This window comes from Leptonychotes weddellii, chromosome 2, assembly GCF_054177405.1.
Source record: "Leptonychotes weddellii isolate Sample4059 chromosome 2, ASM5417740v2, whole genome shotgun sequence".
Classification (NCBI taxonomy): domain Eukaryota; kingdom Metazoa; phylum Chordata; class Mammalia; order Carnivora; family Phocidae; genus Leptonychotes; species Leptonychotes weddellii.
In genome coordinates, this window is record NC_138370.1 from 141,385,432 (window position 1) to 141,404,905 (window position 19,474).

The window sequence follows — 19,474 nt, forward strand, 5'->3', positions numbered from 1 at the left end:
AACGTAAACAAGAGAAAAAAATGACTGGTTACACCATACCAATTACAACAAAAATTTTTGCTTAGAAATCAAATTAGAATTGGAACTTGTTACCCAGATTGCCTCACAAAACTAACACACCATTACTTCTTTACTGTTGCTTTATTTGTCAAGGGACAAAAGAGTTAAGAAAAATAGTCAACTGATTTGCCCAACTTAATAGGTTAGACTTACATTTTCGGGTTCGACACCAATGTCTTCACAAAATTTCTCCATGCCTTCAGGACCTACAACATCATCAGTACCTGCGATGAAATGCAACCTTATATAAATCAAATCTTACCATGTACGCTATTACTCCTATGCTAGTAGTATACTGTTAAAATATTTTTAAAGTAAACTAAAATCAAATAACACTTACGGGCCATAATCCTTTCTGAGAAAAGAAATCACCAAGTATAAACTAGAAAATATTCTGGAATTTCCGTTACTTTTTAAAGGATTTGGCTCTGCACAATCATTTAAGTCAATTTATTGCCATGCCTTTCATCAACCTATGGACACAGGCTACACATACTTTGTGTCTAAAGATAAGGCTACCTGACTTCAACTCCTGCTCTTTAAAGTAGCTTACAGCTCTATCTTATTTTGGTAATAATTTCAATACATACAATAATCTCTGGAAACCTAGCAGAGAACCACATAATATTCTTTACAAAATTAACTGGGAAATAACATAATTGCTTCTCTTACATAGGAAAAAAGCAAGTAGTCTTTCTGTTCTTGACAAGGCAATAAAGCCTCTTTCTTCCCACTCTGGCTTCAGCTCTGTTTCCTCCTGAAAGAACTGCCTACATGTTCCATCCTTACTTTATCTCCCATTCATTCTTCAACCACTGCAATTTGGTTTCTGCTCCTCTCTCTCTATTGAAACTCTTCTTGCCAAGGTCACCAATAACACCTTTGCTGCCAAATCCAACAGTCAACTGGTTTTTATTTTATCTGACCTCTCTGTGATATCTGAAACTTTGAAGTTCTTTCTTCACAAAATTTGCCTCCTCCCACAGCTTCTGGAAGTACCCTCTCTCATCTGGTTTTCCTCCTACTTCTCTTTTGGTTTCTTAATGTGTTCCTTTGCTTTCTCCCAACTTGTTAAATTTGATGTGAGGAGTTCCATCTTGAAACCACTTCTAGTCCATTCTATACCCTCTGCCGAGGAAGTCTCAATGGTGCTCGAGCTCTTGGGCCCACACTTTCCCTCTTCACTTGGGACTGTCCACCACGTCACCACCTGGCTACCCCACCTCCTGTTGAACTGCCACAGCTAAAATCATCTTCTGCCCCGAGCCACCTCCTGCATTTCCCATTTTCAGCCACCACCTGAGTGGCTCATCTCTCCATGCCACGCCTGCTTATCCTCTCAGAGTCTGTCTCGACTGGTGGCCCCACGGGGAAACAGAAGCCTGGGAGTCCTCCTGGACTCTTCCCTTCTCCTACACTCTCCACATCCGGTCAACTAGCAGGTGCAATGCCAGTTTTTCCTTCCAAATATTTCTTAATTGTACCTAACCCGTGCTGGCCTGTTCAGGCGTTACTCTCTCACGCAGATGACCACAGCAGTCTCCTCAGGAGCTCCTGAATTCCACAGCCCCATACCCTCTGAACCATCCTGCACACGACCACCTAAAGGAGCCATCCCAGACACAAATCCCATGCCGGCGTCAAGTCCTTCAGTGGCTCCCCACTCCCTGAAGATGAAGTGCAAAGTGTGGCATATCGAGTAAGGTTCTCTATGATCTAGAGCCTCCCTTCCTCTTCAGCCTCCAACCTCTCCACCTTCAAATCAAGTTTCGTGAAAATAAATGAATCAATAAGCAGTACTCAATGAATAAAAGCCCCAGAAACACTTACCTGTGGTTTGCTCCTGACACACACCCAACACCAAACTGTTCTTTGTGGCCTCAGCCCATCTTCCTCTCCCTTCCCCGTGTTAACCGGCCAACTCGTTTTCAGTCTTGAAGACTGACACCAGACAGGGAGTCTTCCACTCCTCCCCACCCCCACCTGCAGAGGCTGGGAGGGGCAGTCCTCTGCGACCCCCCACCACAATGCCAGGAGTGGTTTTCTCACATGGGGTACATCTATGTTAAGTCCCAGCTCCTCTGTCTTTCCCTCTGAATTCCTCCAAAGTAAGAGCTATTGTATTTCTAGTGAACCTCAGCATTCCACCTGGCATGGAGCAGTTGCTTTTAGAAAGTTTATTAAATGAATGAATGAATACCGGAATACAGGAGTCACTCTAATCTTTGCACAGCCTCTAGATCTAGCAAGTCCTGCAGAATCCACCATCTTCATAGGTCTCAGTTTCATCCAGGGAACATTCACTTGACACACTGTGGACCTATGCACTGTGGTCGCTGCTGACGATTAAGAAAACATGGTCCCTCCCCCTCCAGGAAGGGAGACAGGGCATAGGAATAATTCCTTTTTTCTTTCTTTTTTTTTTTTTTAAAGTAATCTCTACACCCAACATGGGACTTGAACTCACAATCCCGAGATCAAGAGTTGCGCGCTTAACCGACCAAGCCAGCCAGGCGCCCCAGGAGTAATTTCAATGTAAAATAATGATAAACATGGGCGCCTGGGTGGCTCAGTTGGTTAAGCGACTGCCTCCGGCTCAGGTCATGATCCTGGAGTCCCGGGATCGAGTCCCGCATCGGGCTCCCTGCTCAGCAGGGAGTCTGCTTCTCACTCTGACCCTCCCCCCTCTCATGTGCTCTCTCTCTCTCATTCTCTCTGTCTCAAATAAATAAATAAAATCTTTGAAAAAAAAAAATGATAAACAGAGGTGCCTGGTAGGCACGGTCGGTCGGTGGAGCACGTGACTCAATCTTGTGGTTGTGAGTCCAAGTGCCACGTTGGACGTAGAGATTACTTAAAAAAATAATAATAATAAACCACAATAAATGTGTAAGGTGGCTGTCCTCAAAAGATGAATATTAAAATCACCTAGAGGGCTTGTTGGAAAGTCTTATGTCCTTTCTCTGCTTCAAAGCCCTGGCTCCCCTAAAGTCAAACTTAGGTCTTTCCCTTGCCACGTGGCCACGGCAAGTATTTTTTCTGCATGCTGTTATTTTCCTTTTAATCACAAATGTGCCTTTTTGTTACAAGATGTTTTGTTTCATATATTCAAATGTTACCCTTTTCTGGGATTTTCTTTTTTCTCCTTTTATTTTATAGGTTTTTCTATGTATTCCTAATTTTCTTATCTTGATTATTAGGGGAAAAGTTATTGTTTCAAAAAAAATTTAAAGAAATCTTTATATAATACTTAAATATTAAGACAATAATAAAAGCTATTATCCAAATAAAAGATTACTGCATTTTTAATCCAGTTTTTTTGCTATATTAATATATAAACAGGATACAAAATTTCATTTAAAAGAGAAAGTGAAAAAAAATTAGAAAGCAAGTTTCCCCTCCAACCCCTCCCTACTCCGCAGAGACAAACATTTATTAAATATTCCTTTAAATAACCTTCCCAAAATAAGTCATTTATAGAATTCTACATGCATGGAATAGGTACATGTTTATTTGCTGTTTCTGTTCGTCCATGAAATTCTCTGTGGCTTTCCAGGGAGAATTTGATCATTTCATCTCCAACCAATGTTCATTTTTGCCTCCTCCTTTCCAGTTATTTATTCTCCATTCTTTCTATGTCTTGTCTAACAGCCCTGGCTCATCATTTCCAAAACAATGGCAAATAAGCATCACAAGGGTAAGCATCCTTATCTCATTCTTCACTCAAATGAAAATACATTTAGCCTTTTACCACCTGATAGGCTGCTAGCTTTGGCCTGGATGGTGCACATACCCACACGTGCGCAGTCACGTATACATTCTACAAATGACACATGAATACATCCACACGGGAAAATACTCCAACAGACAAGGTCAGGGCAAAACAGACTAAAAAGAAAAGGGTGTTTTCACCCTTTCCTTACCAGTCCAGCATATATCTTCTCAGACCTTTATGCTTGTACTTAGGTATGTGCAAATACACAATGAAATCACTTTTAAGTTTGCTTACACACAAGGGTTCATGCTAGGCCTATAAATCCTGCACCTCGCTTTTGCCCCTGCATGTGCCTGGTGGTCTCCCTGGGCGAGTGCCCGCACATGCGCTCTGCTAGTGGGCCCGTCTTCCATTACCCCACAGCACGGGAGTACATGTATGGGTCACCATTCTTTCCATGGTTCTACTACTGTAAAGATTCCGGCTACGAGATCCAAGAATTCTCCTCAGGAGGAAATATCCACCTATTCCTATTTTGCTAAGAGGTTTTGTTTTTAGGAACAGATGCCTTTTTTTTGGTATCTACTGAGAGGACCCCTTGGGAGATGGTTGCAGATGTGAAAGAAAAAGTTACTTTATAATTATTTTAAAATTCCTGTCTTTGGTTTCCATTCCTCCTGATTTAAAAAAAGCTCTTCTGCTGTAACCTATCCTTGAGCCTTGCAAGGCGCCCGACTTCCCCGGGCCTGTGCACGGGGCCTTGGTGTGCCAGCTGACCTACCCCCCGCCCCGCCCCGGAATGTCCGTCCCTCCAGCCTGGCCACCGACGCCGCTCTCTGCCAGCATTCATCCCAAAGACGATGCTTCTCGGCCTGTCTGCTGGCCACACTAGGAAATGAGCTGAGTGCACCCTAGAGCCTGGTACCCAGCAAGCCCTCAAAGGAGGTTTGCTGAGGTATACCATGTAGCAGTCACGTTAAGTTCTCCAGGGTTTTCCCTTTGTTCCAGATGCCATGCAGTGCCATTGTCATGTTAGCGATACACACTTGCATCTGCTGTATTTAAAGAGCAAGTTTTTAACCCTATGACTTACAGTGGCATGACTGCCAAAAGTAGTATTCTATCCTAAAAATAGTAAAATGTAGCTTGTTAAGCAACATTATTTAAAAGATACCCATGATTCTGCTATTTAAAACAACTTTTCTCTTTTCGCCATGATCTTTCTCGTGCACACATTTAAATTCAGCTGTAATCACATTGTTCGTTGGCGTTAAGATTGTATTTACACTAAATTGATCAATTCACTCGTAGAATTTAGCCATCTTAATTCTAACATTAAGAACTGCGAATTCTTAATTCTGAACATGTAACTGGCCAACACAAAGTGGGTCAGAAGTGAAGCACGAAGGAGGGGATTTTAAAAAGTTGTATCTAAAATCCTAAGCTGTGGAATGCTCTGCTAACAAGCTAGTGGAGATACATTTGGAAGGCAGATATACTGACAATCATCTAAAAAAAAGTAGTCCTCCCACTTTCCCCGCCACCTTAAGCAGGGGCCCCTCATAAATACATTTTTCGTCATGGCCCCAGGCCCTGAAGGGAAAGCTTCCATAAGGCCACCATGTTGCATCCCTGAGGCAAACGAGGCCACACTGTCCCCTGTGCCGTCCTTAGCCTCGGCTCCCTTGCTGACAGACCACTTGGTCACTTAGCATCTGCTCCTGGTCCTTAATCTCATTTTGGCAAACCAAAACACGATCCTGTCAGAGAACTTAATCCAAAACAGAAACTAAGGGCCCACAGTCAGTCAGGACTTGGGAGAACTTCTACGATCTACATCTATGTGAGTTTCCCTTTAACTCTGACATCAACGTTGGCACGTGTTTGGCTTAATTCCTTATTCTTAGATAGACTTCAGAAAGTGGAAGTTATTAGGTAAATTGCTTCTGTAAAACTGATTATTTTCATCCTAATGAAAAGAAATGGGACTCCAGTTTCAGATGGAGGTCTAAACAACACTCCCCCACCTTCCTTTCTCAAGTCACCAAGAACTCAAATACCAAAGTACAAAAGGGAGCAAACCTCTAGCCACAGAGACCCGGAAGAAGAGCCCCCGGTGGAGCAGGTTTCATTTATTCAATCTCTGAGAACCAGAAATGGAGGTGATCGGGATTTGAAAAGGGGAGAGGCTGCATCTTAGAATGTGTAAAGGAGTGCTGGCGCTAACTGGCCCGGGAGAAGCGGGGAGGAGCAGGGCTCAGGCTGCAGGAGCCACGGGCAGTGGAGGGCAGGGTAAGGAGTGGAACAGAGAACTCTGGGAAGAAGGGAAGGGGCACCCATGTGAGACAAGCGCACCACCAGGGCCCTCCCATCCCCCACCCGCCCCTCCACCCACCTTGGATTAAAGTGCAGGGAATCAGCCCAGGCCAGCTAGCTCTTTCCTAAGGAAACAGAACTCACCACGGGGGTTTCACCACGGGGGGTAAAGCCTTCCTCTCGCTAGCTAGCGCCCCGGCCTCACAGCCTGCCCCTCACAGCCTGCCCCAGCAGACTCATCCCACAGCACAACCTGACAGTTGCCCGGAGTCATCTCCCCATTTGCTTTTCTTCAGTAATGATCTACAGCTTTTATTCATGTGTTTGGGCTATTAGAAGTGAAAGCAGGTATCAGCTGGAGCTCCTAATTATTCCCAATTTCAAGCCATTTTCCCTACTAACACAGGAAAAGAAAAAAATGGGGGTGGGGGTAAAAACAGGGATAGCCAAACCCACAAAAACTTTTTGTAGGGATGATCTGCAAGGAACCACCTGGCAGGGATCTCAAGGAACCTAAAGAATGTGGCTTAATCTTTATCCCAAATGTCACCTTCCTGAGCCAGAGAAAAGCAAACAAGATGGAAAACTGTAGCCTGCTCTCTTTTTAAAGGACACAGAAATGTGGCCATACCAGGGAAAAATGATGTCTGCTTATAAAGGAAGACACACACATGCGAATCAAAATAGCTGTGCTCTGATGGTAGAATTAAGTGTACTTTTTGTCTGCTTAAAACTTCCTTTTCATAACCCACTTCATGAAAATCAATGTGAACCAAGATAAGAAAGCAAAAAACCTTCACAAAGTGATACAAATATGAGAAAACCATTCATTCAGCACCCATGTATCAAACACCTGGCAAAGTGTCAACCACTTTTCCTAGGAATACAAAATGTCTTCAAGAGATTCATTTTCTCGTGATATAACATGGAAACACATACATTCTGATACTATGTATTTGTTTTTTTTTTTAAGTTTTATTTATTTATTTGACACAGAGAGAGAGACAGCAAGAGAGGGAACACAAGCAGGGGGAGTGGGACAGGGAGAAGCAGGCTTCCTGCTGAGCAGGGAGCCTGATGCGGGACTCGATCCCAGAACCCTGGGATCATGACCTAAGCCTAAGGCAGATGCTTAACGATTGAGCCACCCAGGTGCCCCTGTGTAAGTATTTGTACTAAGGTCCCTGTCCTGCAAACAACATCCAGCTCAAACTAGTTCAAGTAATGAAGGAGAATTAATTCACTAGAAAGATATTGGAGTAGCTCACGAAAATCCGAAGACCTACAGGAATCAGGATCATGTCCTTTCAAGTCTACCACCGGAAGAGAAAGATGCTCTTCTCTCAGCTGCAATCTGAAAATCCCAGGGGAATTTTATCTGATGGGCCTGGCCTGAGTTACCTGCCAGCCCTTGGAACAACTTCTGTGGCCAAAAGGGCAAGGCTCTTATCAGAAAACGAATAGGATGAGGTAGGGGATGGATTGGGGGGCGGGGGAAGGGGGGAGGGAACGGAAAGATCAGACCACAGGAGGAACCCCCGCTTGGACACCTAATAAAAGGACATGCGAGCCAGGTAGGAAAATGTCCTGTGTGAGTACAAAGCAGGTTGTTAAGCTAATGAAGGGGCCTCAAAGATGTACAGCAAGAATCGTCTGATAGCAAAGCGGTGAGAAAACACTCCAGGTGGGGAGGGACGGCGGCGGTGAGCCAGTCAGTTCTCCTTCAACCTGGAGGGAGCAGGGAGTTCTTTCAGCAGGAGGCTAGCCTGGAGCGGAGTGTTAGGAAATGACTTGGTCTGATCTGTTTTTTGCTTTTGTTTTGTTTTTTAAATAAGACCACAGGAGGCCCATGAAACCTAGTTGGGAGCAGAGACAGAGGACAGGAAAATCGGTTTGAAAATGGCCAAAATCATCAAATGGAAAGGCTATGAGAGCGCCAGAAACACGGCAAAGAAGAGGGGTAGAAGAGCCTTCAGCTCAAACTTGTCTGGAAACACTCCTTTTCTTTTTATACCGCACACAGCCAGTGACAGACAACACTGGATTTCAGTCTGATATTACCCAACCAGCTATTGTAAGCTGCAAAAATAGGACTGAATTTAAGACATTTTAAATGACAAAACAAACATTTTCTGCCAAATCATCTTTCAGAATAGACAATATAAGAAATTCCATTGCACATAAGGGTGCAAAGCAACAAAGCTTATTTTAACTTTGATGTCCAATCCAAAGAGTCACCCACTACCAGCATTCTAAAAAGGTTTCCTAGCAATCCTGAGTATTTCTCCCAAGTGCATTCATCTTTTCAGTTCCCTTCTAGTGTTCTGAATTCTTTGGCTTAGCTGCTGGCTATAAATAGGACATTTGGTGATTTGTTTCAACTATGTTCCCTCCCTCAAACGGGGAGAGACGGCACACAAACCACATTAGAAAAGTACACATTTTAAAATTCTTTAATCTTCCCTAAGGTAGTCCTTATTTTCATAAGGGACAGTCTCAGATCATCTAAATGAGGACCTACCTGCATATTCGTAGAACCACTCTAAGCATCTCTTACTTGAAAAGGCTTCTTCTTCAGTCTTTATTCTGGTTGAATCGTATTTCCTATACATGCTAGAAATTGAAAAAGGAGTCTGAAATTATTTAAAGATGCGGAGTTTCTGTTAAGTAGCAGACAGTTTTTCTTCTTTTACCCAAACCAGACATCTATTCAATCAGTATTTCCAGTACATTTTAAACATTTTACTTCCTGCATTTGGAAGCTTCAGCTTTTATAACTACAGTTTTAAACACAGTCAGACCCAAAACAGAATTAAATGGTAAATACCTGATACACGTTTTGCTCTCATTAACAAGTAATCAGTAAGGACTGATTTAATATACCCCCCTCTACCTCACTAGCCAGAACGAACTACAGAGTAATACAGTGACACACAGCCAGAAATGGCTAAGGTGTTTCCTTCCAGCAAAGACCCTAGAACTCACTCCCGTCCTGCATTAAGTTCTCCTGTCTTTCATGTCTTACAAGTCAGGGTGGGCACAGAACACAGTCCAAGGAAGAACCTGTCAGTATTGGACACATCAAGGGAACATTAAGCAAATAAAAAGAAACATCAAATTATGTCCAAGCGTCCAGGGAAAAAAGCCTCAGGAGAGAGAAGTAGAGGAGCCTGGCTTCTGGCCCTCTCCTGTCGTGCCCCGCTGGGGTGGCAACACCCAGCATAAGCTGCACAACTGAGTCAGGAAGCACGGCAGTCTCCTCCTGCAACAGTGTGACTCTGCAGGAATTCTGTATTTTATGATGACCGTGGGAGCTAAGAACTAAGATGTTCCCTATCTGGGGAGGGGAGAGAAGGCAGGATCTTTAAAGTAGTCATTTCAATAGAAAAATTATGAGTAAATACTTTTTCTTTCCCTCATTTATACATAAATTGCCTAAACAGGTGTGTGTATGCATATATATATGTAAACACTTAGGAATACAGTTTTAATTTCTATATTATATATTACAAAGATCATACATAATTACATTTTAATAAGTATTTATTCATGACCTATTCACCAGAATAACTGTATATACGCCTGATTAGAGATTCTGGGTTTTAATACCGAGCATGGCTATAGGGTATTAAGATACCGAAACTGCAAACAACCCCACCAGTTTTGTATTTCTTCTATAAGAGGTAGCCACACTACCCAGAAACAAAGGTGGGACTGGCCAAGGGTTCAAACATACAGCTTCCAATCCTGGGCCGAGACATTCTCAGCTCACAGTCTGGTCAACAACATGGAGACCTACACAGGACGCTGTAATGAAGTGCCTCAAAGTGCTCTACCTAAAAAAGGACAATTGAATACCATTCAGTAAATAAAAAAAGATACCAACACATGCTATTACATGGATGAACCTCATAAACATCATGCTAAGTGAAAGAAGCTTGACACAAAAACACCACTCACATGAAATGCCCAGAAAAGGCCAATCTGTAGATGGAAGCTGGATGGGGGGTTGCAGGGGTCTGGGGGTGGGAACTGGGGAGCGGACTGTGAATGGGCATCAGGGATCTCATTGGGGTGGTAGAGGTCTTCTAAAACTGGTTTGTAGTGATGGTTGTGTAACTCTTAATACTTAGTAAAAATCACTGAATTGTACGCTTAACGTGGATGAAAGCTGTGGTATGTAAGTGAAGTTGTTTATTAAAAAAAACCAAGAATGAAACTCAGCTAAAGCTATAGACCCCTATCCCTTGGGTGGCCAATGAAATGCTATCGGTAAGAGGACCTCACCCCCTCCTGCAACGCAGCCACCAGTTTTAACACAGCTTTCTCATTTGGAGTTATCCCAGACTGTGGTGAGAAGTAGCAAGTGCTCCATATATAGTCACAAACTGCTATGTGATTATTAGCATTTAACAGTTCCAATGACAAGAACAGCGACACCACCAAAGAAGTGACCAAGTGACCTGGCTTCCCAAAGCTGAAAATCACTGGTCTAAACATTGCTGGGGATTGTCTTCTCAGTCACTGCTATCTTCTCATAGATCACATTTTCTGCTCATCTGGTATAGGAAGAGTGATAGCATTTTCACATTTTCAGAGTCCATCTCTCTATCCTTCCAACCGAGTTGGAGCATATAAAGTATCACGGCAAGGAAAAAACAGAAACAGCTCATCTAATCCCCTTGATTTATAGATGTGAATATTCAGGCCCATGAGTGAAGTAACCTACAGAGCCAGAATGGAGGAAAATGGAAAAAAGGCAGAAAAGAATGAAATTATGATGTTTGTTCGTTGTTAAAAAACAAAAAGAGCAAAGCAAAAAAGACTCATGAAAATCGAGGTGAAAGAATTAAAGATGCCTAAAATAAACAAGCCTCACGACTTTTTGAGTTACCCTTAAATTAAGCAGTTCACTTGTCTGAAAGAGAAGTGGTTTGCAGAGTCTTCTTTTTCACGACTTCTAACAAATCCTCACTCATCTGAGACTCAACCTCTGCTCGGCCACCACTCCAGGCAGGCTCAGAGCGTCCAGGCCCCACAGCACCCCCCGGCCATTCAGCCCAGGGCCCCTGCGAAAGCAACTGCGGATTCCTGTGGTTGTGTTTGGTGAGTGAGACCCCTTAGAGGACAGATACATACCAATCCTGTGGTCCTCAATGGGCAGAGACGGCAAGCCCTTAAAAGGAAGAAACTCTACACCAGTTTTGGTGGATCAACTAAGATCCACTAAGACAAAAAGTCAACTAAGACAAAACTTCAATTTCTAAGAACTCGACTTACCTAATCTGGCTTTGTTTTATAAACCCACATAAGTATCACAAGATAATTACACTTTGAAAGTGTGCCTCTTTGATATACGTCATTGAGTTTGATCTACTGTCTCTGCGACATACCCATCGTGTCTACTTTTCTTGGCGGATAAGTCATCTCCGGAGGCAGGTCTCCTCTTTTTCCTCGGCGGCATCACTTTACTAAAGCAGTCTGAAGAGCTGCAAGACCGCAGGCTTCCTAGGGACAAAGAGTCACAGGGTACAACAGCACGTTTAGCCACATCCTAACATTCCCAGAGAACGCCACCCACCAAATTGAGAACAGTCATGGCTTATACCGTAAAGGGTTTAGATGTTATCTGTAAATGTTGTAAGGTGAAAAAAAAGGTTATTAGTTCCCCTTTAGGAAAATGTTATAGTCAAGAAATAAACCTTGCAATGATACAAATAAGTTAATGTCCCCCACCCCCAAAACCACATTAGAAACTGAAGTTATCACGATTTCCATCGTGATTTTCAACGTAAATCATCAAAGCTTCAGTCTCTTTTATATGTCAGTGTTCCTTCAAAAGGAACTGCACTGCTATCTCATTTGTGTATTTCATTAGGCAAGGCCAGATCAACCAGTAACCTTGAATTTAAAACACAAACAAGCACATCAGTCCCAATATTCTTAAGCTTCAAGGGGTATCTGATCTTAGAAAAACAGGATTTAGATTTTTTTGGACAGAAGCCTGACAGGATCTTGAGCAAAATTTCCATAATAATTTTCAGTCTGTTTCTGCCACTTTTGGTCAGGATTTTCAGAAGCAAACCTTCATTTGGTAAAAGATATTAAAATATACTAACAGACGATCCCAACACGGAACACGTAGAGGGACCTCACTGTGAGCCAGTCCCTGTTATTAACACTTACATGATGCCTTCACTTGTCCACCTCCTACCTGCCTTATGAAAAGAGAAGCCTCATTACTGCCTATGCCACTGAGAGAATGGGGGCAGGGAGAGGTTAGGTTAAGTGGCAAAACTGGAATTCAAACCCAGACAGTCTTGCTTCAGACTATCTAAAACCATTACAAATTATAAAACAATTATAAGATAATTAAAATGTGTCCATCCTGGCACAGGTGTTACCAGATATGCCATTTGGGTCCCGCAATAACCCCGAATGTCAGGCAGGGCAGAGATCATTATCTCTGCTTGACAGATGGGAAAAACCAAAGCTCGGACATCCAAGTGATTTTCCAAGGTCCCAAAAGTGTTTAGGGTGAATTCTGGACCCCCTATGTCTCTCCTCCTTCCACTAGTCCCTTGGTAGAAGGCCCTGGGCTCTCACTGAGTCAGAGGACAAGAGAGAGCTTAAGGGTGCTGGTGTCTGAATGATCTGCATTCAACGAATAAGTTTTAGCTCTTCACCTAACTATGTGGCTTGGTCAATCGCTGACCTATTCTGGTTCATCTTTTTTTTTTTTTTTTTTTTTTAAGATTTTATTTATTTGTGAGAGAGAGAATGAGAGACAGAGAGCATGAGAGGGAGGAGGGTCAGAGGGAGAAGCAGACTCCCTGCCGAGCAGGGAGCCCGATGCGGGACTCGATCCCGGGACTCCAGGATCATGACCTGAGCCGAAGGCAGTCGCTTAACCAACTGAGCCACCCAGGTGCCCCTCTGGTTCATCTTTTAAAGAGTAAGAACTGTGATACCTTCCTCTCAGGATTTTTATGAAGAAAAACGTCTACTCGATAAGTGCTTAGGTGCCAAGCACTGTGTGTAGATAGATGCTGGGGATATAAATAGAAACACGTTCTAACTGCTGGAATGGAGGTATGCAGACAGTGCTCAGGCTGGACCTCAGCACTCCCTGAGTGCTCCCAGTGACCCTGCGATGTAGGTATTGCTAGCATCCCCATTTTTACAGATGAAGAAACTGAAGAAGAGAGATTAAGTAACAGAAAGCAGTAGGTGAAGTGGATGATGGAAGCCAAGCAGCTCGGCAGCAGAGCCCCAGCGCTCAGCCACTATTTACTGTCGCCTCTCTGAGGTCATCCAGGCAGAGACTGAGAAGCAGAGAACTCAGGACAGAGCCCCAGCGAGGGTGGATGTGTAAAGGGCTGAGAAAGACCTGGGCAGGGAGAAAAACTAGGAGAGTGTCATGTCCTACAAGCCAAAGGAGAAGAGAGCATTTGGAGGTGTGGTCAAGTGCACCCCGAGGTCAGCTCAGGGAAGGAGCGAAGGCACCCACCAGACTGAGCAAGGAAGGCCCGCAGCAGGGGGGCGGCGAGGGTGGCGGCCAGGCTGCAACGGGCTGCAGAGGGATGTGGGTGAGGGAGCCAACACAGTGCAGGTGGACAGCTCTTTCTAGAAACCTGCTCTGAGGCGGCTGCCCGGTGCCAGGTACTGAATGATGCATGAGCTCGAGGATCCTGTCTCCTCCTCTAACACAGAAGCAGACCCCAAACAGGGCTAAAAAGACAACCCTCGGCCACCCTTCTCCAGGTCCCTACCAGATCCTATCCTTCCAAGGATGGAAGCAGAGAGTTTTTCGGAGACACAAGGCACACCGTGTCTCTCTCCCCCACAATAGCAGCAGTAACTGGAAGGGAAAGGTGGAGAAAGTGCTGCCCACCACCACACACCCCCCATCTTCCCTATAAAATGGTCCTGTTTATAAACAACACTAAAGCACACAAAAAGGGCCAAAGAGCTTCACAGTGACCCAAGCTTCTGAAGAAAAAAAAAAAAGATTTATTCTTGTCCATGAATGCTTTGCGGTGGGGGTTGCAGAATGTAAAAGTCTGTCCTGCCAATCTGGAAAGCCTGCCACACTGCTCAGAAATAACGGTGTGTCCAAAAAATAGCAAGTGGTGGCGAGGTGATGGAGCTAAGGGAACCCTCGTGCACCGCTGGTGAAGGCAAGCCGGGGCAGCCGCTCTGGAAAACAATATGGAGGCCCCTGAAAAAATTGAAAATAGAAATACCCTGTGATCCAGCAATTCCACCGCTGGGTCTTTACCCAAGGGGAAAAAAAAAACACTAACTTGAAAAGAATATATGGAGTCCTATGTTTGTTGCAGCATTATTTACAATGGTCCAGATATGGAAAGAACTTAAGTGTCCATCGATAGATGACTAGATAAAGAAGATGTGAGATAGATAGATAGATAGATAGATAGATAGATATACACAATGGAATATTATTCAGCCGTAAAAAAATAATGAAGTCTTGCCATTTGCAACAACATGGAAGACCTAGAGAGTATTTCAGAAAAAGACAAATACCATATGACTTCACTTACATATGTAGAATCTAAAAAACAAAACAAATGAAAAAACAAACAGAAACAGACTCATAAATACAAAGAACAAACTGGTGGCTGCCAGAGGGGAGGTGGGCCAGGGGGATGGGCTATACAGGTGATGAGATTAAGAGGTACAAACTTCCACTTATAAATAAGTCACAGGGATGCAAAGTACAACATAGAGAATACAGTCGATAATATTGTAATAAGTTTGTATGGAGAGAGACGGTAACTACACTTATCCTGGTGAGCACCGTGTAATGTATAGAATTGTCAAATCAATATGTTGTACACCTGAAACTAATACAACATTGTATGTCAACTATACTTTAATTTAAAAAAAAGAAAGGAAGGAAGAAAGAGTGGTCTGTCTTAAACGTCAAAGCTCACTTTCCCCTCCTTGGATGTCTATGTATAAAGAAAAGTCGGGGCACCTGGATGACACAGTTGGTTAAGCATCAGACTCTTGATTTCAGTTCAGATCACGACCTCAAGGTCGTGAGATCGAGCCCCGCATTGGGCTCCACGCTGGGCATGGAGCCTGTTGAAGATTCTCTCTCTCACTCTCCCCGTGCCCCTCCCTGCCCCCTTCTACCCTGCTCGCTCTCCCTCTCTTAAACAAACAAAAAAAAGTCATTTCCTTCCAGTACTGGCTTGGTTCTGAGCATCTCACGTGGCAATAACCTCCCCCTTACACTAGTGTCTGCAGAACATGGGAGAAAATGCACTTTAGTGCCTCAGCCCATGGCACAATGCACACTATTTAAAATAATGTCTTCACCAATATAGGTTAATCCACTAGCTCCTCTCCTATCTGCTTCCTCATAGACAAACTGGTATAATGTCTAGCTTTCACCGAGTCCTAGTTATCAAGAGTATCACAGTTTTGGTAAATGTACAAACATCCTAAGTTAACTTTTTCAACTTTCTCTTATTTTCTTCCTTATTGACGAATGTTTTCTGTGAAAAGTTTCACAAATCACTTTTTCTTGTGTTTGTGTAAAATGCACTCATTATTTGAGCCCCAATTTGGCATTTTATTCTTTTATTTATTTAAAATTTTTATCTTCTAGGGGCGCCTGGGTGGCTCAGTCATTAAGCGTCTGCCTTCGGCTCAGGTCATGAGCCCAGGGTCCTGGGATCGAGCCCCGCATCGGGCTCCCTGCCCAGCGGGAAGCCTGCTTCTCCCTCTCCCACTCCCCCTGCTTCTGTTCCCTCTTTTGCTGTGTCTCTCTCTGTCAAATAAATAAATAAAATCTTTAAAAATAAATAAATAAAAATAAAATTTGTATCTTCTAGTTAAAAGATGGCTTTTGCTCAGATCTCTCTACTCTGATGGTCAGCATAAGCAAGTGGCTATGATGGGGCCATCTTTCACAAAGAAATGGCGTCTGTTCACCTTCCCGGTGCCCACTGGAGTTCAGGCACTCACTGGCTTACTGACCCTTTCATCCCGCCTCAGAGGAAAGATGTGTCAAACTCAGCCCCCAGTGAAGATACAAAGGACTACCTAGTACAGCTCCAGAGGTAGAACCCTAGAACCCATAATGACAGTGAAAAGTTTCAGGCTACATGAAAAGCAATTTTTTAATGCTGAGGAAAACAAGGTTATTTATAATACTTTGCCAACATGAACCAAATCAGCAAAATACACAGAGAGCACACAACTCAAGGCTTATGTGCCCCAAACCCACTCCCCTTCTCCCCAAACATAGCTCCAGGGATCCTACCTGAGCAAGAGCAACAACTAGCGTTTTTTAAGTGCACATGCAAAAGTACACATTGGTTTGCAGGGCCCCACTTGGTTCACCTGTGCATACACAGCAACTAATAGAGCATCTTAGTACAATAAGAAGAAGATACATACATTACTGAGAATCCTACAGAACACTCTCAATAAATATTTGTGAAATAAGTGTGTTCCTAAAACATGTGTAAATCAAATTCTACTTAAAAAGTCAGTACATTTCCTTAGTACCTTACCAGATATTTAAAATACCAATGAATAGATAGTATATCATTTCAGATTTTTTTTCCTGTTTGTCAGTAAAATAAGCACTCGACTTTTAAGTCTCCTGGCAAGTAGGATTTTTTTAAACAAAAATATTCGATACTGTTTGCTTCTTAAAATAACTCTGTGATGTCTTTTTAGAATAAAAATTACATTCATTTAAATGAATGTTTTACAAATTTGTATTTATTTGTATCATTAAATTTAGGCTTTACTGACTCAGAATTTATATCAATTAATCTACTTCAACTAAACTTTATCTTTAAACTAAAAAACAACTTATGAAAATGTTATGAAATGTCATCTACTTCAAAGAATGGACTATTTTAACCCCGTAAAAGTATCTACTTAAGTACAATCAATCTGACATTACAGATCAAGGCAAAATGTTAAGGCTGATAGTTTAAATAATGCTGAAGCACTTCCAAAGTTATCCTCACAAATCTGAGAGGTATTATTACCGTCCCAATTCTACAGATGAGAAAACTGGCTGATAAAGTTGAGCACCAGAAAGTTCCTAGATCAATAATTAGGTAAAAAAGAAAAGCAACTTCCAATAGATGAACTTTAGGAAACGCCAAATTCATTTGAAATGATCAGAGAGCTGCAAGTTTTCATTCTTTGCCAATCACCCAAGAAAAAGCAGTGATGAAAAAGATTTTAAAGATTCATCTTACATCATGAGAAATATTTGGCAGATACATATGAAAGAAGAAAAGCCTTTTGATAATAATAATAAAGGGAAGAGGAGGAGAAGAATCCCAACTAGCAATCCCAAACTGTAACTCACACTCCTTAATATTATCTTGATGTTCTGGTATTATCTTGATGTTCTGGTGTTCAGTCTCAATATCTCTACAGTAGATAGACAATCAGTCTGAAATCTACCCTGATGCTGGCGGGGGGGTGGGGGTGGGTGTGTGTGTGTGTGTGTGTGTTCCTTAAGAAGGCAATAAAAATTGCTTATAGTTTTTTACCCAAGAGTTATGACTTGAGTTCAGGTTCATTTCTTTTTGATTTAGTGTTAAAAGAACTTCAGATCACCGAAGTGGATCTAAAGTGATCTAAGATGCTAAAGAGAACAAATGAAATATTCTATTCACTGCCTATATTTTCAAATATATCAGGTAGTCAATGAAGTCTTCCCACATTAAACAATTAGAAATACTGCCAACATCTTTCAGCTGATTTATTTTAATATTTGGTCCCACAAAATCTATTTCAAAGAGCACCTCGAGTTCACCTGGATCAGACCAAAGGCCCTTTAATGACTATCCAGCTTGTTGCTTGATAATAATTTAACTAAACCCGTTATTCTTTTTTCTTTAAAGATTTTATTTATTTATTTGAGAGAGAGAGAATGAGAGAGAACACATGAGAGGGGATAGGGTCAGAGGGCAAAGCAGACTCCCTGCCGAGCAGGGAGCCTGATGCGGGACTCAATCCCGGGACTCCAGGATCATGACCTGAGCCGAAGTCAGTCGCTTAACCAACTGAGCCACCCAGGCGCCCACTAAACCTGTTATTCTTAATAAACAGTATCTATGTATCTAAGATGCTCCACTGCCTTTTCTTTTTTTAATCTTTTTGTTTTGGGGCCTCAAGAGGTCCATAAAATTAGAGAATTTGTCTGACTTTTCCTAACTTAGTGTAAGTGCATGTTCTAATACAAAAATCTCACTGTCTAATTTTTCATTTTACTGAGTTTGTTGTATCATACCCTTGTTTCACTTAACATTTTATATGGTTCATTCTGCCACTTCAGTACTTTTTATATAGCTGTTTCACCTCACTATTCACTGAACAATGTCACAAAGACATAGTGATTTTGGGTTGATAAACAGATCACATTTCAAAACACCTTTCCAGTACCTAATATTTTCTTTCATTTCCTTGAACAGATCACTGAACTACTTGCTTGTTTAAGTGAAACTATTAGTGTCTAAATGTGAGATTTTTATCCTACTATTTAAGACAAAAAAATTTTTCCGTTCCTTTCTAAATACTGACTGCTGACATCTATCATCTTTTTTCTTACTCATTGTTTTTTGTCCTCTCCATTTGGCTTTTTTTATTCATTCCCTATAATCTGGATTTGGGGCTACTGGTCCAAGATTAACTCTCTCTGTCTCTCTCTCTTTTTCTTTTCTTGGTGGGAGGAAGACTGAAAGCACCAAAGAAAAGCGTTGGAAGGGACACAGCAGCCTCTCCTGCACTTAGGTTTGGCTCTTCCATATACAGTTTCCTACAGATGTTGCTGAGACTACCGTTGGGCTTCAAAAGATCCAAAGCAGCATTATGGTGATTAATGTTCTCAGATTTCCAAACATAACAGGTTTTATGTTGTTTAATTTTTAAAGCCTACTCCATCAGGTATGGTAATCACAAGTGATGCTACAACCAAATGGGGAAATGTTACTGAAATGGACTGTTCTAGAAACCACTAACGCTAATTGACACTGACGGGCATGTACGAGGTAGCAGGCATTGCACCAGCACGTTACATACCAAACATCACACATATCCACTGTCCCCAAGGGTGAGAGAGGAGGCATGGGGCCAAATACATTTCCACTTTCATTTTCTTAATTATAGCTTCCAGTTATTAAATTGCCACATTCGGGTTAAACATTTAGACATAAAATTGCTATAGTAACAATATTCATTTAAATCTAAAGTTCAAAGTTAACTACATAATGTACAAGATTCAGAACTCAGAGGTTTTATTACCTCAGCTAAAGAAGAGACAACCTCAAGGCTGTACCAACACAAAATTCAGTTTTAAATCAAAATTACACTAACTCT

At 42.2% G+C, this 19,474-nt stretch overlaps 1 protein-coding gene across 6 annotated transcripts in view; it reads right to left on the reverse strand.

Annotated features, from left to right (window-relative positions):
- Positions 1–19,474, reverse strand: part of DCUN1D4 (defective in cullin neddylation 1 domain containing 4) — a 66,472-nt gene that overhangs the window by 28,573 nt on the left and 18,425 nt on the right. For all 6 annotated transcript variants that reach the window (XR_014143032.1, XM_031034460.2, XM_031034459.2 and 3 more), the window contains 3 exons: positions 11,485–11,599; positions 8,613–8,704; positions 214–284 (listed from right to left, as the gene is read on the reverse strand). Coding sequence is in view for 5 of the 6 variants with exons in the window: in XM_031034460.2 (XP_030890320.1) it covers positions 214–284; positions 8,613–8,704; positions 11,485–11,599 (278 nt within the window). In the remaining variant the exon portion in view is untranslated. The remainder of the gene's footprint in view (positions 1–213; positions 285–8,612; positions 8,705–11,484; positions 11,600–19,474) is intronic.